The sequence below is a fragment of the Fringilla coelebs genome (genome assembly GCF_963513975.1).
Source record: "Fringilla coelebs genome assembly, chromosome: 3".
NCBI lineage: Eukaryota > Metazoa > Chordata > Aves > Passeriformes > Fringillidae > Fringilla > Fringilla coelebs.
In genome coordinates, this window is record NC_140030.1 from 89,035,689 (window position 1) to 89,063,528 (window position 27,840).

Here is a 27,840-nt window from a genome sequence, read left to right on the forward strand (position 1 = left end):
CCATGGTGTTTGGGTTTTTTCAGGATAGGACATAACTTAAGAATATTGCTGAAAGGTTAAGTGCATCTGACCTTGAGGAACATTCACACCTTTGGCTAATTTGTAGTAAACAGTGGTCATGGAGTCAAAAACAATGAGACTTGAGGGGGGAATAACCGCTTGGATTATAGACTGCTAAATTAATTTTCTGTGAAATTTTCAGGATTAAAAGTGCTTTCAGCATGGATTGCTCCTGCTCAGAATGTTTTTATTCTTATTTTGTTTCAATTCACAAGGGATGACATGCCTGCAGCTCTGGAAGCTCTTTTCAGCTGTTACAAGAAGTATGGTAAAATTCTTCAACTTCATAACATCTACTGTAAACTGGTAGAAAAAGGAGATGCTGATCTTCTGCAAAAGGGTTAGTTGCATGTAGTCAAATGCTGTCTACTAATATGAAGTGTTTTCTGGGGGTTTTTCATTCAGGATTTGTATATAGTTTCAGCTGAAAGAAAAAAAAAGTTTGTCTTGTATATTAATTTCAAAGCACTAATATGATGCCTGCATTCTTCAGATTGAAAAATCGATTGTAATTTTAAACATGGAACAGCTCTGTTTGTATAATACATAATCATTGAGCTCTCCAAGATTATTCTAATACTCATTCTAGCTATATATGTTACTATTAAGAAGTAAATTAATAGTAACACATCACAATAACAAAACAATACATCTGTTTTTCAAATAGTTGTGCAGTTCGCAAACCATGTATCCTCACTTTCTATGAGGAGAGCATGCCAATATAGTCTGTTTTGTTGAATATAGCTCAAAATGTAGTGCAGAAAAACATTTTAAATATAGTCAGCCACAAAGCTGCAACAAATTGTGTCATGTGTTATAATCTTTCTGTTTGTTTCAAAATTATCCCCCTATAGTTTATCTTTTATGAGGCTTGGAAAATATTTGTGTTAAGAATATCTGACATAAATATCGAAATGCTTCAATATATTGAGTAAATTAATGAGTTTTGTTCTGTCTTTAGTTTCAGATTTTATAAGCAGAGAGCATGGTGACATGATGGCTCTTTACGATCTCTTCTTCGCCTTCTTGCAAACAGGAAAATACAAAGAGGCCAAGAAGGTCATTGAGGTGGGATTTTAACTATAGTACTCTAATCGTGCAGCTATTTAGAGTCTTAATTAGAAACATTTAAAGTTTTTAACCTTTAATTAGTCTTGTTCTGATTCACATTAATAGAATGCAATCCCAGTAATAAAAAACCCTCGGCCGGCTTTATTTTGTATAATTACAGTTCAGAAGAGAGACAGTAGTCTTGTACATTGAAATTGTTTCCTCACTTTTTCAAATTTGCTCTTATATATCAAAATGATATTTGCATATTAAATATCGGATTGTGGAACAATTAAATTAAACTGGCATTCCTGGGTGTAAAGTTGCTAATCCTCTTTCCGGAGGAATTCTTTGTTCTTAAAAGCACTGGAATTTAATTTGCTGCAGACCATGCTCAGATTTATTTGTAATGCTTGTCTACAAGTTAATCAGCCAAACAAGCGCTGTCTGCTACTGTTTGGCATTTAATTTAGCATTTCTTCTCTCTCTCCCTTTTTCAGGATAGTAAGCAGCTTACAAGAAGTGGTAGGTGACAAACTTGGTCTATTTAGGATTAGTATATTTTATCTAGACTTGATTGAAATTGTGCTTACTGAAATTGATAAGTCAAAGGGGCAGCTGCAGAGTCTGCCCAGATTGTGATTATTTTTTCTTCTTAACGCTGTTGTATGTCTTTAAAATGCTGCATAAGTTTTTCACTTAATGTATGGGAGGAGGCATCTTGCAGAAAAAGTAAAAAATGTCCTCAGCATTTTTGTGTTACGCATGTACACAACTCTAACCTAAATTTTGGGGGGTTTTTTCCTTCCTGAGACAAAGAATGTGTTTTCTCCTAGTTCACCTCAGAGTATCTGAAAACCCAGCTATCTCTGCTTGAATTGCCTAATGGAATTTTTGTATTTAAAAAATCTTAACTGAAGGTCTATTTGTTTGTCTGCGGTGGAACAATACTGTCCTGCTGTGGGGTGTGTGGATATTGCTAAGCACAGTGTTGAAACATTGTATTTTTGTTCTGAGAGGGTGTTTTGGAGCTCAAATCTTGCAATACAGAAGAACAGAAATATCAGTGTCTGACAGCAGATGACACTGAGGAGTTGAGTTCTTTTTACAGTGATTAAAGCATATAGGAGGTGAAAGTATGAAATCTGAGATTTGGAAGTAAAATTAAAGCTAAATGAGCTAATGTTACATCATGTGATTTAGCAGCTCTTTCTTTGATATTGGCATTTAGTTTCCAGGAATTCCTGTTGCGGTCTGGAGCTCAGCAATTGTGAATAGGATAATAAGCAAGTTATCAAATTGTTGGGGCACTGAAACGCTTGTCATTTCCTTAAAACATGCCAGATTCTCTCTGCAGGTATTCAGTATTTGGTGGTTGATCATGAGTTACTAATAACCACAAATGTTTAGGCATAAATGTGAACACCAAGTATCTGGAGATCAAATGGAAGTTTTCCTACCTTTTATGCTAGTTAAATTTTTTTTTTCTAACTTCTATGAGGAATGAATTAGAGCTTTGTTTATGCTGTGGTGGAAGAGCTGGTTTAAATTACATAATTTTTAATAGGGGATTTTCTAGGAATGGTATGCATATATTTTATTAGTAGAAAAAGTGTCACAAAATCAATTACTATATGGTGCATAATATTTTAAATATGCTTTTGTTATGTAGCAATATGTTAAGTGTTTTCAAAGAAATTGTTTCCAAAAGGGGAGGACAGAAATCTTATTGTTGATATTTTGCTGAAGAAGAATATAGTTCGTATTGTTTTAAAACATAAGCAAGTTCTATTTGCTTTTTGATTTGTTGGGAAGTGAAAGTCTTATTCAGTATAATGTGAAATGGTGTATGTGTGTATGTAATATATATATATATATGTATGTGTATATGTATATGTATATATATGTATGTAAAATGAGGTGTAGGTGTATTCTTTTCTTTAGTCCAGTGGAGTTTGTGACTAAATTACTTCTCTTAATGGTCATATCAGATTATTTTTCTATCTTCTTTGCTTGTGAAATAATACTCAGTGAAGGAGATCAGTTGGTGCTGTTTTCTCTTTTAGATGCTGTTTGCATGTACCTTTAGGCATATATTATAATCAAGTATTGCTGGTTATGATGGTCAGTTAATTTTAGTGATTTGAAAACATCTATGGAATTAATAAAGAGTATCTAAAAGGATAGTAATAAAACTGGAAAGAAAACTCTTTAAGAGCTAAGGAAATTACGACTATGGAGGATAATGGTTGCTTAAATGGGATTTTTACTCATTGGAGACCACTACCTCTGCTTGCTCTTGCTATTTTTAGAAATTAGAGATATACTAGATGCTTATGTGAAACTTAATGACAAGTGCTCCTTTGAAAAACTTGGAACTCAAAGCCCCAGGAATGAAAAAAATATCTCTTAAATCTCAAATCTTTGGTAAAATGAAAGTGGGTGACAATGCTGGGAAAGGACAAAGGGTAAGATTTGAGTGAGATTATAAAAATCAGGTCAGACTTGTGTGCGTTACATTGTCTGGCTACAAATGTGTTGTGAATGCATATATATGCAGGATCATGTTATGGGAAATAACGGGAAAGCTGAAAGCTCTGGGCCTTATCTGCTTGGTGGAATGAAAGCAAGACTAACCAGAGAATGAGAGTGTGAGTAGCAGTGAAAGGTAAATACAAAGGAGATGAGGCAAAGAATTTGTCTGACCCATGCTAGAACAGCTAGACTGAAGCACGTCGTAGTTTGGTAGTGGGAGTCTCTTCTGAGGCAGTGCTGACTGGAAGAGGAGCTGTGTTTGAGAAGGCTGTGGGGAAAATGCTGTTCCTGCGGCACCATGGGGTTTGTGTGACAAGGTAACAGTTTGCAGTATTCTTGAACTGCCTTCTTAAGCACTCGAAAGTCTTGTCCTCAGAGGCAAGAGCTACAGAGAAGGTAGCCTTGGCTACTCTGTAAAATGTAAGTCTATTTTATTCTGGCTGTGCCTCAAGATTTGTGAGCCCCCAAAGTTGTGCTGGTAGGTGCTGTTTTGCTTTACACTGAAAAACAGTTCTGCCAATGGGTACATCCAGACATGATTTAGTCTTCTTAACTGCACCTCAACTGATAAGTTAGCTTTTGTCTTTAGTCCTTCGAAGATGATCATGTCAAAACAAATTGGCACATCTCTCTTCTTGCCCCTTACCACAAGGTCACATACTAGCTTGCTTTCCCTTGGATTGGCACAGCATGACTTCTATGTCATCAAATCTAGCTCTGGATACTTAGAATTTTTTCCCTTACTTAGAAAGGCAGCTTAATTACCTTCTGTCCTTGAATTTTGTTTTTCATAAAGAAAAAAGGAAGAAAATTAGGTCAGTATGTTTTGCTTTTAACTAAACTAAACTACATTAGAAGAAATGTAGGCTAAAAGAAAGAGATGTGAATTTTCAATAAATAGGATTAGGAAAAAAGTATGTTTTAAAAAATACTTTACCTATCCACTGAAATATTTTTTATTTCAAAAATATTTAATCAGATCTCCTCCTGGAGAGAGGTCTTACATAATTATGTGGAGAGAATCTAGAAGAATTGTTTGCCCTTATGGTCTTGTAAGTCTGGTATATGAAAGGTAAAAGAATATTTTAGAGCCTAGTCCACCAGATCTCTCAACTTCTTACCTGTTGCCTGGGCTGGACAGTTAAAAGTCCCTTCCTTCTGTTTACTCAGCTGTTGATTGCCACTTTATTAAGCAGGTGCTTAATATCTGTACTAATTGGAAGGTCATCCAGAAGAGTAGGTGAAAAAGGAAATGTTACACCACCTTGGAGGAATTTATTAATTCCCCTTTTCACCTGTTACTCTGTTTTCATGCTGCTTGGAGGTTTACAGATTTCACTACTTACAGTAGTTAAAATATAATTGATGTCTGCCATTTTGGTTGGATTTAATATTTTGGTCATCTCTGAATCTTTCACTAGGATCTCAAAATTTGCAGCTGTTTTGCATTCATGATGATTGAATATTTCTAGACCCACCCCTTTTCTTTCATTTACTCATGCTAAATGCAGCTATTTAAATACCCACTGAATCGGTGTGTAATGCAGCCCATCTCCACTCTTGGCTTTTTCTGAAAAGGTTTGTATCTCTTTCAGTACTGTAGCAGTTCTGCAGCAGAGGGTCAAGCAAAGCCCATCTATAAATCTGCTTACTGAAAGTCTGAACCATGTTTTCATAAGCAGAAATGAACACTTCATTCCTGTGACTGAGCAGGCAAGGTACTAAACTGATGTTAAACCATTTCTGTGCTGTATCAATAAAATCATTGCACCTTAAATGAAGTTTCATTGTACAGCAAAATACTTACCTGGATAAACCAAAACAAGCACCCTGTTCAGGATCATGTATCAGGTCACTTGGATTTTTAATTGGGAGCTTACAGATCCCCCTGATAGGAAGCAGGAGTTGGTAGCAGTGTTCCACTGTCTTCCTGTTGTTCCACAGATGCTTTTTGAAATTTTTCTAGATCAAATCACATGGGCTGTTAAAATAACAGCTGTTAATTTGCTCCTTCAGTGAAAGAGTAAAAGCTCTCATTCCTGCTGTGGTTTTGGTTTTGCTGGAGATGAAGGCAAAGAAGATTGGAATACAGGGCAAGATCTCAGAACTGTGTGGCAGAGTTTTCTGGGAGAAGTTCAACCTATTTTGTTTCCACTAGAGGAGCCTTCCTTGAAAATGGCCAAGAACAGTGCATGGCTTCAGAATTCTTTAAACCAAATTTTAACCAAGTGTGATACTATCTTCATCTACTCTCATACTAAATATGTTGTTTATATTTAATAGTTACATTTATCATACTGTATCCTACATATGTCGAGACATTAGTATGAAGAATTCAGGATCAAATGGTTGTGAAATAGCTTAATGAAATGTGTTCCATTGCGGAGAAATGTAAGAAAAGGCATTTGCTGTTGCAGTCTGGGACCTGATGAAAGAACTGGTTTGGGTGAGGTCAGTGTACACGAATATATCTATCAACAGATGTCAAGTTAATTTAAGAGGTAAATAGATTTAAGCAAAGAATTGTGACATTCATTGTCAGCAGACCTCAAGATACCAGTTGCCATTGGATTTAATCTGCCATAAAAACAATGAGAGTATTTCTACATGATATTGAGAGATTACAACCTTCTTTCATCTAGATTGCTTTTTTTAAGAGTCTGCATCATAAAATTGCATCCTGCTGGTTTTATGCTGGAGATGAACTACCAGGAGAAGATGCTTTCTTAATTTGTGACAGCAGGGTTGGGGGAGTAAGGGGGTGCATCAGTTATGTGTAATTTAGTGATGGTTATATCTAGTCTTGGAATTTATTTACAAAGGCTTAATTTTGGTCCTGTTGAGAAAAGAGTGGAGGTGATTAAAACAAAATTTAAATGTTTGTGAACAGGGTTGTATTAGATAATGGTGATCTGAGATTTAGGAATAGTTTGTAGGTGGTGTAATAGCTTTTATTAGACTAACTGTATACAACTGAAACGGAGGGGAAAGAGCCTTTAAGCATGCAAGCCCTATAATTACAAGAAAACTAATAATTTTTAAAATTATTGCTATTGAGTCCTATTAGTCCAAAAAGACCATTACTTCTTCTGAAACTGGACTCTGATGCAGTTAGTTATTAGTGAACTTAGATTTTCTTTCCATGCATCAATGTATGTAGCTTAATTTAAAAAGGGGTTTAGAAGTTCTTAAGTATTCCTTTCTTGCAGGGAAGGAATATGTTTCAAATAAGTAAATTTGGTAAAGGAGATGACTACTGAAAAAATTCCTTCCCAAAAGGAAGGCAGTAATGTGTTCAGACTGTGGGATTATGGCAAGATCTGTGAGTCTTTTCTTAGCTCCAGGGACTTTGTGGTAGAAGGAAGAGGTTTATAATGCTTTTTTTTTTCATTCATCATACACTGTAAAACCACATTACAAGGCCGAGAGCAAATTTTTGCTCTGTTTTGAGTCTAGGATAACCTTGAAGAGTTTGTTTTAAGCAGAATTCTTGTGTATTTTTTGTGTCACCTTTTCTTCCAGTGCAGTTATTGTTGGGAATGTCTACTGATTTTTTTTTTTTTGTAGTAATATTTCACTGCATAATTTATCTTGGAAAACTACTGGTAAATGTAGGATATTCCAACAGTGATTAAATGTACATCAGTTTCAGTTGTTTTGAGGAATGATAAAGTTGTAGAACTCTATCCTACTTTTATTTTAGTATTTTTGTAAAATAATCAGTTGCCTGCCATTTTTCTCCATGTTTGCCTAACATAGCAGCATGTATTCCTCTTTCAAATGAAATAAATAAAATTATGAGTATTTACTCAACAGATACTTGCATTGGTAAAGCCAGCAAGCTGTGAAACTGACAGAAGCTTTGAAGCAAATACATATGTAGGAAGAAAAAAGCCATAAACAGTACAAACTTTCCCAGTGAAGACTAAACTTTGTATTTTCTTACTGTGAACTGCTGCTGCTTTTTACATCGAAATTGACCTAGTAGAAGTTGACTAGTTGCTACCTTGTGTGATTGTAGGATTGTAGGCAGAAAGGAGAGCATTAGATTGAATTTTCATCAGTCTCAGAGAATAGTTAGTGAGGATAGATGCGCAGGCATCTATCCACTACTAAATATCTGGCAGTGCAAATAAAATATCAAATACACTTTAGCTGAGTAGGCTTTGAAGGCATGACTTGCAGTGGAGCAGCTCATAAGTTTTGATAGTCCAGTACTGCATTAGAGTACTTGCCCTCATTATCAAACATGAAAAGTAGACATATTGAAGGTAGAGATATAATTGTTTTCAAGCTTACATACAGTTATCTCTTGCCCAAAAAGTTGAACAAGAGTCCACATATTTTAGATGAGTTTCTCTTTAAAGAATTCTGTGTTATGGGAGTTGTATTTTGTTTAGTCATGTTTATTTCTGAGCAAAGTTGCTCATAAAGAAGGAAAGAAATTACTCATTTTTTAGAGAGTTTGCAAGGTTTTCTTTTGTTTAGAAAGAGTAAAGTGAGTGAGGCTGTCTTTCTGTGCCATCACCAAAGAAGCCGTTTTTGAAATCATTGAGAACTACTTTCAAAGTAGAAAATGAACTTGTAGAAAAAGTATTGCTTCCATTGCCAGCCATAAACAGCCGTAGCTGTAATGCCATCCTGGTAGTACAATGGCTGAAATAAAAGCTGAGCTAGAAGAGCACTAATGTGTTTTATTGGGCAGTTGATCTGATTGCAACAGGAAATATGCTTTTTGATGCACAGATTATTTTTAGATTACTCAGTCTCTAAAGCTCGATCTTTTGTGAGCTTGTGGACTATTGCATAAAAGTTCAGAGCCAGTAATCAAAATAGGGGTTTTTTTCTGTATATTCAACAATGATACTTCACTTGGACTTTGCTATGATGACTGTAGTGGGAGAAATACAGCAAAGGGGTATACCTGCATACATATGAACTCAAAATGCAAGATTTTTTTTTAAATAATGTAAATATGTTAATTGGTATTTTTTAAAAACTAATGCATTGTTATTTGAAAGTAAAGGAGTGTTTAGCAGGAAAAAAAATAATAGAAGTGTAAAATGGTTTTAACCGTTTCATTCAATAACTAGACTAGGATGGCTACGCAAGGTACAGAAGTTTTATATGTGTTATTCTAACTTTCTGATTAAGAAGTGCACCTACTGCTTAGAAGAAGTGAGGACTTCTGCCACTAGTTTTAACCTAGGGGAAGATTCAAGGAAAACATCTAGTGTTCATGTTGTAAACAGCTTTGCTCAAATAACTTGCCATGCAGAAATATCCCATGCTTCATTAAAGCTGTGTGGAATTAGTGAAATTTTCATAGACATTTTTGTGGAATCAGGGAAAAATCTGTCTTTAAATTAAAAACTTCCCATCAAGTGTTCTGTTTTCCATGGTGCTTATGTTGGAGAGAGCTGTTAGGAATGACACACATCAGTTCGTATAGCTGTCTGCCCAAGGCTGTCTGCTCGGAGCAGTAACGTGTTTTCCTGCAAGACATTGCTTTGGCATCTCAATCTCAGTAACTGGTTCTGGTACTGGTAGCATAAGTCTGTTGTTGCTGCTGATGTAACTCTTCATGAAATGTTCTTCTTCCTTTAGCAGCATTAGCTGTCTCTTACTATTACTGGATTTTTCAGCTGCAAAGAGAGGAATGAATAGATCTGTCCTTCCAAAGAATACCATTGGGAAGTACAACATGGATGGCTTTTATAAAATTTGGCTGTTTCTTTCCAATATATTTGAATTAGTGATTATAGTAGAACTGTTTCCCTAAGAAAAGAACTTTTTGCAAACAAAATGCAGAAATTTTGAAGTAAATGTAAACTAGGTAAGGTGGTTGGGGTTAGATTTGAATAGTTAGAATTGATGTGTTATTCACAGTGCAGCTATGAAAAGCTAGAATAAGTTGATTGCTGTATGTAAGAATTATTTTGCTAAACAGGCACAGTAGTCATTTGTGAATGTGCAGTGTTGCAAGGTTAAAACAGAAGCTCTCCATCTCATGTCACATATATGCCAAATGAAAAATGCTGCTGCTGGTTTTTAAACAGCTCTGCAACCTAAGCCAGCAAAATTGGCACTGTTTTGGGACAGTTCTCAACTCTGTTTGCTGAAAATCATCTTTTTGAAAAGGACTCAGGGCTTCTGGTCTGTATGTTGTCTTTTGTGCTTTTTCTCTGTAAGTTTTGTATTTAAAGAGAAGAAGTTTGGTTTAGGCAAGTGGAGAGGAGTAAATACATATTTTCATATGTCTTCTGTAATTTTTAAAACTTTTTTGTTAGAAAAGCTTTTTTGAAAGTAAAAAGCCAGTATGCCTCTATTGGCTGTAGTAGTTACAGAATACTAGTGTAAACAGAATTTGAATATTTCTGTTGTTATTTTAAAATCTGGAAAAACATCTCATACATTCCTCTCTGACAGGTCACTATTTTTCCAGACAATCTGTTTTCTTCAGCTGTAATAAGTAGAAATTAGCTCAAATAAAACTGTTAGTACAGAAAATTTGCTGATTGGACCCCTTCAATCACCTGAAGTGACTGGTTCTCAGAGAACAAATCAAATGCTTTCAGTGTGTTAGGACTGTTGAATGATTTTTTTGCTGCTTGACAAGAGTTCTTCCAAAGATGCAGCATATTTATCCCTTTCTGGTTAGTGTTCCTTACTGTGTGTGCAGGTGTAGAATCAGTGAGTAAATTGGTGTGGGTATAAGTGTAGAATAAGTGTAATTGTCATAGAACCACAGAATATGCTGAGTTGGAAGGGGCCCATCAGCATCATCGAGTCCCCCTCCTGGCCCTGTGGAGGACACCCCGAGAATCAGATCAGGTGTAAGTTTTCATCAAAACTCTGGACTGATTTCTGTAGGAGGTCGATGAAGTAGCTGAATAATAGAGAAAAATCAGTTGTGTATTGTCTTCTAATACAAAATCCAAGCTAGTAGAAGTTACACTGAAAGCAATCAAAAGTGGTAGTACTTTGGTTGTTCTCTGCAGAAGGTGGTGGAGACAACTCATTGCCAGAAGATCTTCTGAATGTGATAAATCTTAAGGGGTTTCAGGGGCAACTAGAAGAGCTCATGGAAGAGAAATAACTTACAAGAACCAGTGTGATCCACTGAACCTCAGGTAGCTGGAGAGTGGAGGAGCACTAAAGGGAAAGTATTGCTGTTTCCTGACATTTTATATTCCTCTGTAGTTACTGTTACAGAGAGGATAACAAGGTTTGATTTGGTACAGTACAACTGTCTTATATTTCAAAAGAATATTAAAGCCAGAAATCTGTGTTTGGTTTATATGCTGGATGAATTGCATGAGACTTTCAAAAAAACCCAACAAAACAAAGAAACCACTAAGACTCGATATAGATTTATTTTTTTAATTTAGTCTATTGAAACAAGCAAGATCAAAATTGTAAATGGGAATTTGGAAGAGTAATTATAGTTTTTTGCTTAATTTTTCTTTATTCCTTGCATTCTGTTATTCTTTATTTTAGTCTGCTCTATCATAGAAACACTGCTTGCTGCTAAATGCACTGTTTAAAATTCCCTAAGATTGTAAAGGATAAGCTACAAATATGGACTATCAGGCAAGCCCTGGAGATTTAGTTAATCTGACCTAGATGTTCTTTTGATGATTGAGACCTGCAGTATGTGAAAACACTTCTCAATTTCAAAATGAAACACAAGGATATCTGTTGTATAACTCAGCTGTCCTTGTAGTGACAGACACATCAATCATTTCTGAACAGGAAAGGATTTACTATAAAAAGTTTGTAGCTTTCGAGCTGTTGAGTTCATTGGCATTCGGATCAGCAGTGATATTGGAAGTTGTAAGTGAATTCAGCATTTGAATTTTACCATGTCCTAAAGAGGATTAGCTACAAATGCAGGCAACATACTTCTTTCTTTTTCATTTTCAAGAGCCTGTTGTGTATCAAGAGCCTGTTGTGTAAGTTGTTAATTCTTGACTTAGTTTTCAGCCTATTTTATGTGAAACTGCTTTGTAGCTCTTGAAAAAGCACTGAACAGGTACCGATAACTGTGGGGAGGGAAAAAACCCAAACAAATAACTAATTGGAAAAAAAGCATGTACCTGGAAAGCTGTGTTTTATACCACTTTGAATATGTGGGAAGACACAATTTTTCTGTAACCTTCTGGGCTGAGACTATTCTAACAGTACAGCTAAACACCCAGAGATGCTCCATGTTGAGGAGCTGTGGGATTAGCATCCTCTTTTTAGCAAACCCTTACGTTGACTTCATTGTATGGTTGGGTAATTGGTAGGATTATATGGCCCAGCATTTACTCTGCAGAACACTGTTTGCTATATATTTAGCAGAATTTTAGAGTTTTCACTGAAATTTTGCATGCTGTTTTTCTGGTGTATGCTAAATTATTTCAGAAAGATGCAAGGGTAGTAATTCTGTGCTTGGAGAATATGGGAAAAAGAAATTTTCTGTGTTTAAAAGAGAAAAGGTAAATTCACAGTTCCAATAGTAATTGTTTCCACTGATTTGCGACTGAAACTTAATATTTCTTCGAGCATTTTGTTCAAACTGCCCCTTTTGTGCAAACTGGCATTGAAATTTTTTAACTTGCACTTCACATTTAAACTGTAGAGATTTCTTACAATATTAAAACCTAAAAACCTTCAAGAGTCAAAACATATGTTTCTGTGTAGGGGTGAACAGACGTTTCCTTGGAATTACTTGAGCCTAATGTGAATCTGGACATTTGAAATAAAAAACAGGGTCCACTCTGTAGATAATATTTGTGCTAAGACAAGGTAGTATAAAGCCAGGAAATCCAAGTATCTATGGGAGGAAAAGCCAGGAGGTAAAAATGATGGATGCTTTGCACACATTTTGCTGTAACCTTTTTTAGATATGTTGGACATGAGTAGGTGGAACATATGACATGTCTCTTCAAAAAATTTGACTTTTTCTATCTTTTTTTAAGAATTTACTTAAGTTGAGGAACTGCTGTTTTGATTATGGCATATGGTGCTGGGAAGGCACAGTGTGGTTTTCTACACCAGATGGAGTTTCAAGGATTGAAACCTCTCCTTTGAGCATATGTAGCTACCATGTAGCTGCAGTCTGCTTGGAACAAAAGAATGAATAAGCAAAGGCTCACAACCTGGAAAGCCAGTAGCATGAAGAATGGTGGCCTTCTGACAATTACGCATCAGTTCCTTTGAGTATACACACATAAGGGCAAGCCTTAAGTGTCTTAGCTTTAAGAGTAAATCTTGAGCCTTCTGTTCTGGAGTAGGAATTGCTATGCAGTTACTATACCTGGCATCTGTACACTATATTGGCATCACCAGTATGGTGATGGTGCAGTTCAGAAACATGGTTCTCTAGCTGCTAAGTTGCAGCAGTGCTGAAAACAAGTATTTCATTGTGAAGACAGTTTGGAAACATTTGGTGTAATTCTTTACCAGGAGTTATACAAAGGATTACTATAGGTAGCAGCAATAATACCCTATTAATGTGATGATAGAAGTTATTTAATGTTTCAGTTCATCTGAAGTGTGTTTTAAATTAACTCTCTCAGCAGTGTTCAACCAAAAAGGAGACTTGTCTAGAATAAGGTGACTACAATTTTAATGGATCATAAATGCAACTCAACATGATTAATTGTGAGCTTGTAGTTTCATTTAGATTTCAAAAAACAAACAATAGCTATGAAGTTTCATTATTAATACCTGTATTATGTTTATTTTCCCGTAGAATGTTCAATGCAGTAATGTAATTCTTGTGGAAATATTTTACAGACTCCTGGCTTGAGAGCACACGCGGGAAGATTGAAGTGGTTTGCAAAAAAGTGTATATTAAATAAACAGGTATGACTCGTATGATGTGTTCTGTGGAACTGTCATTTTATTCCAAGAAAAATTGTTTTGAAGTATTTTCCCACTTGATTTTTATGTTTGTGAAAGGACATGTGACAGGCTGCTGAGGTGAACTTAATGCTGGTGTATACTTAAACAGAAATACTGTTTTAGCTGAATGCACACAGCATGTATGTACACATATATAGAAAAATAATTGTTTGGCTGAGGCATAACTGAGTTCTTCCTTCTCTTTGAAGATGGAAACTTTGGAACAGTTGGTAGAATCAACTCGAAATCTGTTTGAATGTGATAGAGATGAGATGTACTACCACCTGCTCGAACTGTGTGGTAAGTGAGCTTGAGATCTTATCCATGTTTGTAATCTGGTTTCCTTTGTGGTTGGAGATGGGACATAATCCTGGAGAGAAGCTGTATCTTGATACACAATTAGTCTGGTTACCATTTCTGAGCCATCTTGTGGGGGAGGGACATGTCAGGGGTTTGGCTTTTAGTCATCTGCATGCCTGAACACTTAGTATAGTGTGTGTGTCTGTATGTGTATGGATGGATGAATGTAATATGTAGACTTGTGTTGTACAAGTTTTCCAATCCATACTGTTGTCTGCTGTTACAATTTGAACGTTAATTCTGTTTTGGCTTTCAGTGTGCTTAGAGAAGAAAGCCTGTTCATCTATTTTCTTCATAACTGATAAAAATTGGGGGTCTCCTGTAATAGGATCTGGTTCTTCAAGGTGCATATAATTTTAGAATTTACTAATTTTTCCCAAGCCACAACCTAACTTTTGCATCATTTATAGTCATGAAAGAGTTTTGAAAACTGAAATTTCATTTCTGTGCTGCAGACTTAGTGTAGGATGTATCTATGAGATTTTCATTCCTCTTTTCTCTGTTTTTCAGTCTGTGTTGGTTTTGTTATTCAGTGTATTATACTGTATTAAAAAGGATTAAAACTTTGGAGATTTATTTTAAAGTTTTGAAAAAATACATTGTGTTGAGACTGGATATGGAGCACTGCACAGTAAATTGGGACATAAAGCATTGTAGGGATTTCTGTGTATTCGGTAATGTATGTACATATATGTATATATTTTATTGAGCCATTACAGGTGCTTGATATGTCTGGAAAACTTGCTTTTGAATTTTAAGTAATTTTAGGCTGTTCTCTCTGTATATTTTTGGTTGTCTAAGACTGTTGATGCAGGCCTCTTCTCTACTGCATTTTGCTACAGCAGGAGAAGACATGAGTACTTGCACAAAAAAATGTGACCAGAGACCCATGAGAATTTTGCTGCTTTTCATTTCCTGAAGCCTTGGAAAGCTTCAAAGAAAACTGTAGCATTACCTAAGTCTGGCTTTACGCATACTGGTTCACCATCAAAAATCAAGTAGGCCTGAAAATCAATCTTGTCTCAACAGGGAGAGAACCTTCCTATTTCTCCACTCATCCTGTTCACCTCTGGCAGTGACTAAGTCTGACAGTGTCCCTGCTAGGAAGAGAATCTAAGAAGATACAATTCATCAAATTCTGTCATGCAAAATCTTCAGTCTTCTTTCAGAAGACAGAACCAATTCCATCTATTCAAAGAAGTGGAAAACATTTGTGGGGTTCTGTCACCATGAAAGATGAAAGCCATGCATAATCCTGCTTTTGATCATTTTAGAGTGCCTATCAAAGCTGCCCCATGCACAACTACAGCAGGACTGTCATTGTGTACCAAAACCATAACTTCAGATCTATTTTAAGCATATTAAAAAAACCCCTACCATCTAGTCCAAGCAATAATCCAAAATGCTGAAAACAAGGATTTGATTATCACAGAATAATTTATACTGGAGAAAACCTCTGGACTTTAGGCCTAGGCCATTTCCTGGTGCTAGGATAGCTCCAAAGTCGAATCACATCAAAGCCTTGTTTAGTAGTTTGGGTGCCTCCAACAGTGGAGATCAAAGAGCCTTTCTGAACAGCCTGATTCAGGATTTGATCATTCTCTAATACTCCATTGCTGTAGCTCTCAAATGTCACCTTCTGCCCTTTGCACTTGTGAGGAGAGACTGACTCTTGAAGAGTCAGCGAAGAATTTACAAGATTTGCATGTATAGCAGGAGAGCAAAACGTGATGTGAGTGAAATGCCAAGGCAGTTTATTGAGAAGGATGTTCCTGCTTTAGAGAGCTCATTTTTACCAGGGTGTAAATCAATAGTGACTGAGAGTCATAAATGCTTCACAATTGGAGACTGCAAAGCTAGAAAATGTAAAGGCAACAGGAAAGCACATGCTGTAGGTAGTTAAATGATAGTTAACTGTTTTCTTTCATGAAGTCTAGATTTCTATTTATTTCCAGTTGGGTACAGTGATGCATATATAAATTTAAATTACCAGTCTAGAACAATAGAACTGATGAGTTGGGATGATCACTTCTGCACTACTTTTGAGGTGATTTCTCATGTATCAGAAAAGTTGTACAATCCTTGGGGTTTTGTTCTGGCATCCTCAATGTATTAAAATATTTGAAATCTTCAGGTTGACGATTGTATGAAGCACAAGTGCATGATTAATTGATTAATTATTTTCCCAAGATTTTGAATCACCTTAGATAAGGATGTGTATTTTAAATGTGCTTTTATCTGAAGATTTTAATCTTTTTTCAGAAAGCAACAAGGACTGGGGAAAGGCTGAAGCTATTTGGACTAAAATTCAAGAAGAAAATATTGTTCCTCGTGAGAAGACACTAATTTTACTTGCTGATATATTTGAGAAAAATGGTCAGGTTGTTCCATTTGAGGTACCTACGGTAAGTGGAGTTTACCTTTCCTAGCTAACAACACTTATGAATATATTTCTTCTTACTGAAAAAACAAACAGATATCCTTACTGTAATTTAAATGTTTGTTTCTTTTAAAGGATTGGCCTGAAGATATCAGCAGTGCTGCTACTGGGGAAGAACTGAAAATACAGATGCTTTGCAAGAGAAATAGAGCAAAAGGTAAACTGAAATCCACTGTGGGTTTTTCACCTGCCATGTTAATTTTTAGGCTTCAATTAACTGCAGAGGTCTTCTGTGCAAACTTCCCAGTCTCTGCTAAAAACAGAATTAATTTCTGCATGGATGTTTGCCTTCATATATAGAAGAGCAGAGTGCATGTCAGTGCCATTCCTTTGATTTGGTCTGTGATTAATCATTGGAAATCCATTCCTATCCATCTCATCCCAAAGCAGGGTGACAGAAGAAGAAATAGCTTTACTGTGCCTTAAAAAATGGGGAGGAAATCACAGAATCTCTGAATGTGTCAGCTTGGAAGGGTGGATCATCTGGTCCAGCCGTTTTGCTCAGGCAGTCTCATCCTTGAGCACATGGAACAGGATCCTTAGATATCTCCAGTGATGAGACTCCACAACCTCTCTGGGCGGTCTGTTCCAGTAACCAGCACAAGTAATACTTGGGTGGAACCTCTTGTGCATCAGTTTCTGCCCATTGCCACTTGTCCTATTGCTCTGCCTCACTGAGAAAAGCCTTGGTCCCAATTAGTTAATTTCTAGTCTTTTCTAAGGTGCAGAGCATTTTAATATTCTGGAAATACATATTTTCTTCATTTATACTATAGTAAATAAATAGGCACCTTGCTTGAAAGCAGTATAGAAAATAGAATTCAGTAGGTTTAAAAATGAATTTTGCTGAATGAGGAAGATTTATAAATGCAAGACACCTAGTAATTTTCTTCTCTAAGTGTAATCAGTATATATTATGGGTTGGACACAAATTTTTAAGCTCTGAATTATTAAAAGAAGAATGTATCAGTCATTCAGACATTTAACTTATATTGTTAGTGAAATTACCGTCTAGAGTTACTCAGTCTAAATATTCAGTTTATTTAGATTAGGAGTCCGAAGTTGAGTCTGGACATTCTGCATACTGGGAGTGCAGTACCGTGTTATGTGTATGAAATTAAGAATCATGTATTATGGTAGACATCTGGAAATTCTTCATGCTGGTGACTGTTGGGTGTCATAAGAAGATGAGAAATTAAGAAATGTTTTCATTGAAAATCAGATGAAATCAAGGGAATGTCCTTCATTACATTTTCACTAGGAAAGTGTCCTGTGCCTTTCGTATCATAACTGATCAAGTGAAGAGCAGGAGGAAACTAAATAACTGCCTTAGACTTGACAGGGACGCTAGTTTAAAACAAAAATGTAAAATAATACTTCTGTGATAACTTCGGATATTAAACTTAGCAATAAACCACTTCTGCATATTCTTTTATTTAAAGGTGCAATATTTGAGAGAAGGTGGTCTAGAGCTATTGGGAATGAAGGGGAAAAAATGTTCCAACTATGTTGGAAAACAATTTGTCTTCTTGGGAAACTATTCTCTTGGCCTTAGAAAAAAAACCTAAAAAACCTAAGCTGTTGCTTTTTTTATATAACAGTATCATGTAATTTTGGTGTGAATGTAATGGGGCAGCTTTTTGATGGGAAAAAGATTAACTCAATCTAGTTATGTAACTATTTCAATAAACTTTCCAAGTCTGACACGTTTTGATAATCTGTTCTCCAAAGTGCTTGATTTATGCAAAGTCATATTTTCATCTTTGTCTTGATTCCTCAGTGTGAGAACTTGACTCTAGGGGATCATGTAACACATATCCCAAACAGTCACAATTACTGAAACAGATTTGGCTGTCTTGAGAACTGAGACTTTCTTGGCAAGTTGTCACTTTTCTAACAAATCTTTCTGCTTGAAATAGCTGGTATAGCACAATATGATTTTGAAACCAAGAAATTTCTCTTTTGAATGCTAATATATTTTAATAATTTTAGATGCCATCTGAAGAAGTAATAAGCTGATAATACCTGATCAGGGATATGTCTTAATTCAAGATTGCTCTAGGTGTACTTCAGACATGCTTCTTGCAGAGATGCAAAATGAAGTTAAGAAGAAAATCTGAACAGGATGATCATAGGACTGACATACACAACAAAATGGATAGAAATATTTTTAATTCTTCATTGAAGTAGTCATTAGAGAAAAACCTGAGAATTAAATATATTTCTTTGTAGAAGGAGATCTTATATGTTATGGACTGTGATAATTGTTAGTAACATATGCCTGACATCTTGACCACTAGGGGCCAGGTCCATTTCTGTACCCAACTGATGAAAGTAGTATCTAAACACAGGGTAAAATCCTAGTTCAGTCTGAAGACAGCAGAGCTTTTGAAGGAGTCTTTAAACATAAGGAATTTTTGTCATTAAAAAAAAAAATCGAATCAGACATTGATGAGCAGAAAGACCAAACCTATCACCAGTCAGCTACATTTTTGTAAGTCATTAGTTGCATTTGTAGCAGGTTATACCAGTCAGAGGGGTATTGTTTTTGTTGAATGTGGCTTTGGGTCTGCTGGTACCTCAGATTTCAGAGCAGTGGAAAGAAAAATGTCTTCCCACTCAATTTAAACTTGAACGCTATGAATGCTGGTGATCAGTATCTGAGCAGGCAAGAGAGTTCATCAGTTTGCTGCAGGCCAAACTAAGATCAGACCTCTAAGTAAAAGTGGTGGAGGATTTCAGGACCTTTCTTATGTGGTCCTATTGTTGTTTGATTGCTCTTTTGGTTGACAGTGCAATCACTCTTGTAATGTCAGACTCTCTTGCATAGATGAAACTGAAATGCACAGAAGTGAATTTAATTTTTACTAAGATGCTGTTACCCTTTATCTCTGTTCCTATTTATATTTAACAAAATTTCAAGCATACAAAGTAGATTATGAATGGCTGTGGAAATTCTAATTATGAACTTGGTGTAGGGGTCTGTGTGATGTAAATAATAAATTCTATGCATAGCCATTTCTGTGCCTACATTTTCGGAGGTTTTTGTGTATACTTTTTGGCTGAAGAAGTTTAAGATGCAGACTGAAAGGCATACCAACAGTTTTGATTAAAATTCCATAACACAATGTACTAAGTGCAGTTAGTGTAGTGCTTCTTACGACATTAAGAGATTCAAATGAGTTGTCTTCATCTTTACTTTCAAAGTAGAAGAAAAAAAGCTTAATGCTTAGCTGTGAAATTTGTAGTGATAGTCCAACTATTTCTGATAAGTTTTAAAGGTTACTGTGATTTGAACTAGCAAAGGAATTACTTCATGAGTCATTAAAAGAAACGTGCAATCAGGGTTTAGATGTAAAAGATCATTTGTGGTTCTTAACACAGCTTTCTAGCATGTGTTACAGCGTGGATGGCAGTTCTAGCTGCATGTTTATAGCTGTATAATCTTGTTTCAGAAAAATAAATGACTGAAAACTGTGCTTATCATTTTTTCCCCTTTTTGGTAACATCTTTTCATACACTGACAGTTATTGTGAATGCATGAAATAAAACTGTTAATCAGTCAAACAAATGCAGTGTAGTTTACTTGCTAAATATCTGTATATTTGTAAATTGTATGTTTTGTATAAATCTTGTCGTAGCCAAATAATTTGATCTCCCCATATTGGAATCGCCTCCTATATTATTTGTTAAATGCTGTTGTGATCATGCACCAGACACTGTAACTGTATACCCCAGAATTAGGTGTTGCTTTAAAAATCCTGAGTCTTCCCCTTCTAACCAGCTATGTTGATATTGAAGCAACAGCCACATATAAAGGAAGAGCAGTAGCAAACTTTTTCTCCTGTAGAAGTGTGTGTTGATTGTATACGGGCAGTTCTGAGCAAGCAGTGTTCTGCAGCTCTGGGCTTAAAGATGTAAGCAAAGGATACATAGATTTAAGATGGACCTTTTTCAGTGAACATTCTTACAGTATAACATTTCCTTTTGGCTTTCTTACTCTTTTTTAGAGGCCTACAATATTTTCAGGAGAATGAAGGAGAAGGACGAGTCTCATTATCGTTCCTGTGAAATCCTTATAAAAGCATTGTTAACACAGAATTGTCTTGATGAAGCCCTTGATGTGAAACGCATGTAAGGCTTTTCTTTGTCTGGGGGACTTTTACTAGCTTAGAGAGAGGGGTTAAATAATTTCTGGATCATTTTCAGGTGAGTCCTTATTTTTTAATGGGAAAACAGGTCATGACTAGTGATTAGGAGCTGTGGTAAGAAATACACCAGTGTTTCATAGGGCGATACGCCACATTTTTAAAAAGGTACTAGTGTGACAGTGTGTATTGCTAATAACTCATTTCAAATAACAATCTGAACAAATGTATTTGGCATCAGAATTGAAAGTCTACCCTTCTGGCAGTCTGCCTTTTCCTCTTTAGAGCAATATCCAAACAGACAAGATTCCTTCACTTAGCTGCCTGTGAGCCTTCCCCTGAATGCTTGTCCCTGCTGCTGTCTTACCCTGCCCACACTCCCTGGCAGCTGGCTGCCTGCCAAATGCAAAATGGTACGTTTGACTGTGATGCCAGTGGCTAAAAGATGACCGTAAACCTTAGATCCAACTCTTACACTTCTGAAATAAATCCAACCTGCTGTCGCAAATTATTAGAAGGAAAGGAATCAAATTAACCTTTAGTGAGTTGTATGATACAGCACTTGCTTTAATGATTGCCTGTAACGTCTGTTCTGGTCAGGTTATAGGCTTTAAAGTGTTGTGACTTGTCAATGTAGAGTTCAGAAGAACAAGAATTTAAGTTTAAGGGTTTTAAGTCTTTCAATTTATTCAACTAAAACAAGACTGGTGGTTGTCATCGACTGTGCCTAATGAATGAGTACAATGGATTTGAAAATGCCTGTAGGTGAATTATCTGATGTATAGAGTACTGTAAAAAAACCTAAAAGTTTTTAGAGCCAACTTAGTTTCTGATGTCCAGGAACATCAGTGTAAGATGATATTGAATATTTTAATGTTTTCTTTAGAAGTGTTTAGATTGGAGAAATGTCTTTCATTGAAAAAGTGTTGGACTTCTGCTTTCAGAAGAACAAATAGTCCTTTTGTAAATAGCTCTCAGCAACTGGGCTTTATGATAAGTAATGTTTGTGCCTGGAGGATATATGGCTTATATTAAGGGAAAACTAAATCAGTTTATCAAATTGATCTCCCTGTAATGCAAGTAACTGATAAGTCTTTGCCAATAGAAGATGAAGGGGAGACGTTTTATGGAGTACAAAGAACATTGACAAAATTTAGGTAGTTTGTTTCAGAGAAAATACTCAATTGTCTTAAGATGTATTGGAAGGTTCTTCAGGAAAGAAGCTTGAAACATTGTACTGAAGATTTGTACAGGGATCCTCTGCTTCCCTGCTCTACAGCTCAAACATACTTGTAAGGAAGAGGCACAAAGTAGTGCATAATTCCAGCAGTAATTTGCAGATGGGAAGAGAAGAAAGAAGGTAGTGGTTTGTTCCTAGTATTTCAAGAATTCCGAATTGTCACTTTAGATAAGTGTAGTACATAAATTCAAAATTCAGGGGAAAAAGTAATTTGAAAGACTGAAAGGGTTGGAGATGTGTTAAGCCTCTGAAGTTTGAGATGTTTAGGGGTAAAGTAACAGGATTTTATAAGATATTTTCTTCTTGGTTACTGGTCAAAGCCAACTATGATCTAACCCTGGTGCTTTTCACAACTCTCCTACTCCATCTTGCAGCATAGAAATGCCAAATGATGACAATCTGAGAAGCTTCTGTGACAGCTTACTGTCGCATCAAAACAGAAAAGGCTTCTTATGGTTTGTGTTCATGGCGTATCTGTGTGGCTTTTTTTCTAGTAACAAAATTATGCTTATATTAAGCATTTTTGAAAGCTTAATAAGTTCTAAGTAATCCACTGAAATAGAGAAAGTGATGGTGTGTGTCCCTGGGATTGAGGAATAACAAATCTTGTTCAGCACACATTTCTGGATGCTTCAGAATTTTTCCAGCCTCATACTAAAAAGAGATTACTCCTACAAAGCCTAAATGTGTGTGGTGGTCTGAAACTTGTGCAGCTCCTAATAATTTCATAAAATACAGGAAAGCTACCTTAAGTTAGATACAAATTACTCATTTTACTGTTTGAAGCCAAATTTGAAAGGTAAATAATATGTAAATAGTCTTACTGTGCACATTAGCATAGGCAGCAAAATAACTACTTTTTAAATAATTATAAAACATCCAATAACTTCAAAATGTCCCTCTTTTACCTGAGCTGAAAAACTTCCATGAGAAAGTGATGTGGGAGAAGTAAATAGCAGTCCTACACTGCCTTTGAAAGAAACAAACACCAGACATCCCAGAGCATAACTGATCTGTTGGTCAACCCAAGTGTAGTTGCTTTCACATTCTAGAACTGCTTTGAGGAATATTTACAGCATTTAGTCCAAGAAGTTTTAAATAGAAATTTAGGAGTATTGGAATGATGGATTAGTTCTGTAATAGTAGCTAACATCTATTTAATCACACTAAAGATTGGAAGATTGGAGAAAGTAAATCCTTTGTTATATGTAATTTACAGTCTCATGCATGAATTGTTGACTTAAGGGCTTTGACAGATGGGACAAAGGGAAAAAAAAAAGGCGGAACTGAGCAGTGGGTGCTTAGGCAGGGATTAAGGGGATTGGTTGGGAGAGGAAGAAAATCCCGAGTCCAGTGACTGCATTTGTGAGCCTGGGAGGCTGAAAGTGACTGAGAGGATAGTCATATTGTGTGCAATGTGAAGGATTTTCTTGGGATTGAGGAGAACAATTTAGCAATGACCCTGCTTACCTCCCAATCCGCTCAGCCCCTAAGTTCAAGTAGGTAGGCTGCTCAGTTGTTTGCCACAAGATGATCAGTGAGGTTTATCTTGATTGCTGATATGGTAAATAGCAATGCCCCCCCTTTGCTCTGTAGAGATTTTGTAATCTAGAAATGAACATTTGTAAAGTTATCCTTATATATTAAAAATGGGGCTTGGCTATATGTCATTTAGGAGCAGGAACATTTTGTAGTACAAGACCAATGTGATTGCCGGTTAGTCTCTCTTGACTAATTTCCAGAGTGTTAGAAAAGCTTCAGCAGGGTTACTAAAGTAAAGGCTGTCTTTGCTCTACTTACATGAAGTTTTGTATTACGGGAGACAAGGAATTGATAAGCGAAATACAATTTTAATGTGGCTAAGGCAGCAAATGTAGGATGTTCGCTTTAAAACCTGTATACATCTAGATGACAGAAATTTGAAAATTAATCAACCAAATGATATGGTGTTAGTTCATAATATGCTTTAGTTTATGTTTAAAATATACAGTGCTGAAAATAAATGTTTCATTTTTATTGCTGAAAGAATAGTTTTATATTTTATAATTATGGTGACTATTGAAAAAAGAAGAAAAAGTATCCAGCTTAGGATACAACAGAACAATGCAGGGCATGAGTTATTTTAGTCATCTAATATGTCAGCATTCAAGAATCTGAACCGATTGTTTAAAAAAAATCTTGTACTTTGTTTCTTTTGTTGCTCACTTCCAACTTTGTCATCTGTCAGAATGCAAAAAAAAATTATCCTTCTATAACCATTGACAGGATAACACAAAAGCTGTCTCCAGGTCGATATTTTGCAGCAATATTTTTAACATACGAACAGTAGTTTTTATAATTTCACCTTGGTGCTCAACCATTTATTATCGTATCAGAAGCATGTCAGTAATTCCTTTCTAAATGTCTGCTTCTTTTAGTGCTGAGACCCACATCAAGGGCTTCACACTGAACAGTGCTGCCAGCAGCCTCCTCATCATATCGCAAGTTAGGCGGGATTATTTGAAAGGTATGTCACAATGCTTGACCTTTACGTCACATTAATGCCTCTGCAGATTTTTCTTGTAACGCCCTTCGAATACTTGGATAAAGGAGTCCATTTAGCAAATTACCTGCTTATCAAGAGCCTTTTGTGGTAGCTGAGAGACGTAAATTACTGTACATGCATTTATAATACAGCTTGAATATGAATGTACTTGTCATTTGACCACTTAGTCCAGTTTCCATTCCATTTAACACAAGATGGGTTTTCTTAAGATGAATCACAGCTCTTCAGACATGCAAAATTTGTGCTCCAGAACGAGAGAAAGTACAGGCTTTCAAGTGCGTTAAAATTCACAGCACAAGTCATTTTGCTTTGGAAATTAACATACTTTAGAGCATCTGAAACAATTCCCAGCAGTTGTTTCTTGCATATTGTGTTGGTTGTGTGAGATACCAGATGAGTTAAATTGACTGTTAAATGTGCATGATTGTGAACTAAATGATTATAATATTGATTTAAAAACTTAATCAAATACTTTTTAATAGTTCTCAATACCAACAGTAATAAAATACTCTGTTTGGTTTTCTTTTTAATGTAACAATGATGATAGTGAAGAAAATGGTGGCTGAAGAGTACGTGAGGGCACCCAACAAGATGGTGCATAAAGTTTGCAGTTCTTTTATTTTAGTCCTCAGCATTGGCTGCTTTGCAGCCTAGAGATCAGCTCCACAGTGTTATGTCCTACTTATTTAGTTGTGCAGTAGAAGTCTTGTGAGAAAGGAAAACTGCATGCAGGAAGTTGTACAAGCAGGGCAATGTCTTTTATCTCCATGCAAGTCTAAGTACAGTGTTGATAGATATTTTTGTCAGTACCTTTAGGCATTAAAGCAACTATGTACAAAGTCAGTGTATTATTTGAGTTGAGTTCATAAGGTCTACCAGAAAATCCGCTTTTGATTCTACCATCATTACATTTTACTTCATCCCATACCCATGTAACATCAGCTACATTAAAATACTCAAGATGAGCATTTAGGCACATCTTCTCACTTGTACTTTTTGTTTCCTGTGGCTGATAAACATGTCTTCTTCCTCATTCAGTCTCCAGTTTCATGACATTGGCAGGTGTCATCCACTAAAGTATTTGTGATTAATGCTATTGCTCCTTTTCCTCTTGGCAGATCTTTTTTTGCTGCTTTCAAGGCCTCCACCTGACTTTCCTGTCTGATTTTATTCTAATAAATCTTCTCTGCTTTCTTCTCTAATATGCCAGAAATTTTACCAGTTCTTCCTGAATATTGCACACCAAAAGTCTTCCGTTCTTCAGAACATCAGTTATGTTTCTATATCCTGCTAGTCTCTTGCACTGGGTTTTTTTTAGCTAGAATACTAAATCCTGTTGCATCAACTCTCTTCCTTGTTGTACTCTAAAAAATCTCACTTTTTGCACAATGCAAAGTTTCTCAAGGTTGTGGAATTACATTACTTTGCAAAATTATATTTTCATATATCTTGTGCATTGAACAAATTTTATCTGACAATTTTATTGAATAGTCACACTTAATCCTTGTTTGTGTTTTAATTTGAGATATGCTACTTGTCTTTGTCTAAGTGAAGCCTTGAAAATGCAAGTTACTAAGTTTTTCAGCCATACAGGTAATTTTCTAAGGCTCGTAGATTATCCAAAATATTTTTTGGCATGGGGTTTTTGTAGTCTTTTGGTGGTGAGCTACATTTGACCTACATCCTGTGATGGCTTTCACTTGTGTAAAACCTGCTTGCTTTACCACTTACAAACCTCATTTAGTTCATCAGCATTCTTTGCTGTGTAATGTGGGACAGTTAAAAGGTTTTATGGAGGCCCCTAAGTGTATTCCTAAGAGCTCCGATATCTTGTAGCAAGAACTTGGTAAAAACCAGGTTACTTTGAAGAGTCAAAACTTGAGTTTTGTGGTAGAAAATTTGCAGAATTTATAGGACTTTATTTTGAAAGATGCATGGTTGGTTTTCACAAGCATATAGTTACCTGCAGAATTTCCCACTCTGCTACTAGTACCTTACTTCTTGCAGTAGTTCTGCACATATGCAGCTTTCAAATCTTTCTCTGTCCTTGTTCTTGAGAAGGCTGGTTTCTCTGTGCTAGGAGGAGGTCCACACCTAGTTAGGAGAGAATTTGAATGTGGCATGTGTTCTGATATTGCTTTTTAAATGTTGTGAATCTTGTTCCCCCACCATGTATTGCTCCTTTTTTTCCCCTAAAGAGAAGAATGTGGGGCAGAAAAAAACTTCCTGTGAAGAAAGCCTAGGCATACAGGATGTTTTTTGCTTTCTCTCATGTAAAGGGTAACACTTGGTTTCTGCAGTACCTGCATATTGAATTGGAATGGCAGTGCTGTGGAGTTCATGTGGGTGTATATTATGCTAGGGGTGTTATCCCTTGGTATTATAATTATCATCTGTGATTAATCCTGCCTGTGCTGGTAAGGAATAAGAGATTTTTACCAGAGGGGCATGTCTTTTTCTATGTGTTTGTTCATGGATAATGTAAATTGACAAGAATTCTGCTTGGAGAAATGAGGGTGACTTCATCAGCTGTGGGTTTGGGGAATTTGTGGCAGATGGACAGGAGATTGACCTTGTGTGTTTTTCACATGTAATTGCTGTAATCTTAGGAGTTTCTGAGATAAGAGTTGAGTTCTTGGTTTTTGTTCTTGCAAGGAAACTTGTATCCCATAATTCTATTTAAAAACTAAATTTTGGGAAACAGAGCTTTCATGCACACTTAGAAATCTCAGTATTATAATTCATCAGTTTCTATAATGAACTACATTTTTAGGCTGTATTTATTCTTAAATATGCAACGTTTTTGGTTCTTAGTAAAGGAAATTGATTGCAGTTTGGGGAAAGAAAAGAGTCAGGACTTCAAAATCATAGGAGAGGATATTTATGACACACCTGCTTTTCTCAGCCTGGTTGCAAACAAATTATTTCAATGTTGAAAGTAGCTTAATACCTCCTATTATGAGATATTACAGCCTTTCAACCTAAATTATTGTTGAAAGTTTTTATTTGTGTATATGCATTCAAGTTAGAATTCACTCTAGTGATTGCAGGGCTTAAAGAAATTTTTTTTCTGTACTTATTTTAAATGGGTAGGATTAATGATACCAAGCCAGCATGGTGCTTTCTGAACCAATGTCTGATTTCTGCTTCCCTTATTTCTTTACCATTGTTAGATGCCTTGGCTGTTTTAAAAGGAATGCTTGACAGTGGCATGTTGCCTACTAGAGCAGCAGTTACTGCTCTCATTCAGGCCCTGGCAGAAAAGGGAGATGTAAAGAACCTGCAAGTACTTGAAAACATCCTGGGAGACGTCACAAAATCAATTCGTTTACCTAACTCACTAGTGCCTAATGCAATTGCATTGGCTCATACAAAAAGGTAAGTATTTCTAGGACTGTGTATTTAATTCTTTTCTGCAATGTGCTGGGAAGTCTCTTGCATTATCCATTTCATTCTGTTTCCATATTTACAGTGTCCCAGATGTTAAAATTCTAGTTGAGTATACTGTGCAGTTCTGTTCTGGTATTGTCTCCCATACAAATTTGGGGTTGAAAATTAATTGAAATGT

The 27,840-nt window shown here is 36.0% G+C and overlaps 1 protein-coding gene across 3 annotated transcripts in view; it reads left to right on the forward strand.

Moving 5' to 3' along the window:
- The window catches only part of LRPPRC (leucine rich pentatricopeptide repeat containing), a gene marked incomplete at its 5' end in the record, with an annotated part of 86,634 nt that overhangs the window by 47,617 nt on the left and 11,177 nt on the right, over positions 1-27,840 (forward strand). For all 3 annotated transcript variants that reach the window (XM_084203270.1, XM_084203271.1, XM_084203272.1), the window contains 9 exons: positions 276-400; positions 1,022-1,128; positions 13,432-13,500; positions 13,749-13,839; positions 16,162-16,304; positions 16,415-16,496; positions 20,350-20,473; positions 24,145-24,233; positions 27,446-27,650. In XM_084203270.1, the coding sequence (XP_084059396.1) occupies positions 276-400; positions 1,022-1,128; positions 13,432-13,500; positions 13,749-13,839; positions 16,162-16,304; positions 16,415-16,496; positions 20,350-20,473; positions 24,145-24,233; positions 27,446-27,650 (1,035 nt within the window). The remainder of the gene's footprint in view (positions 1-275; positions 401-1,021; positions 1,129-13,431; positions 13,501-13,748; positions 13,840-16,161; positions 16,305-16,414; positions 16,497-20,349; positions 20,474-24,144; positions 24,234-27,445; positions 27,651-27,840) is intronic.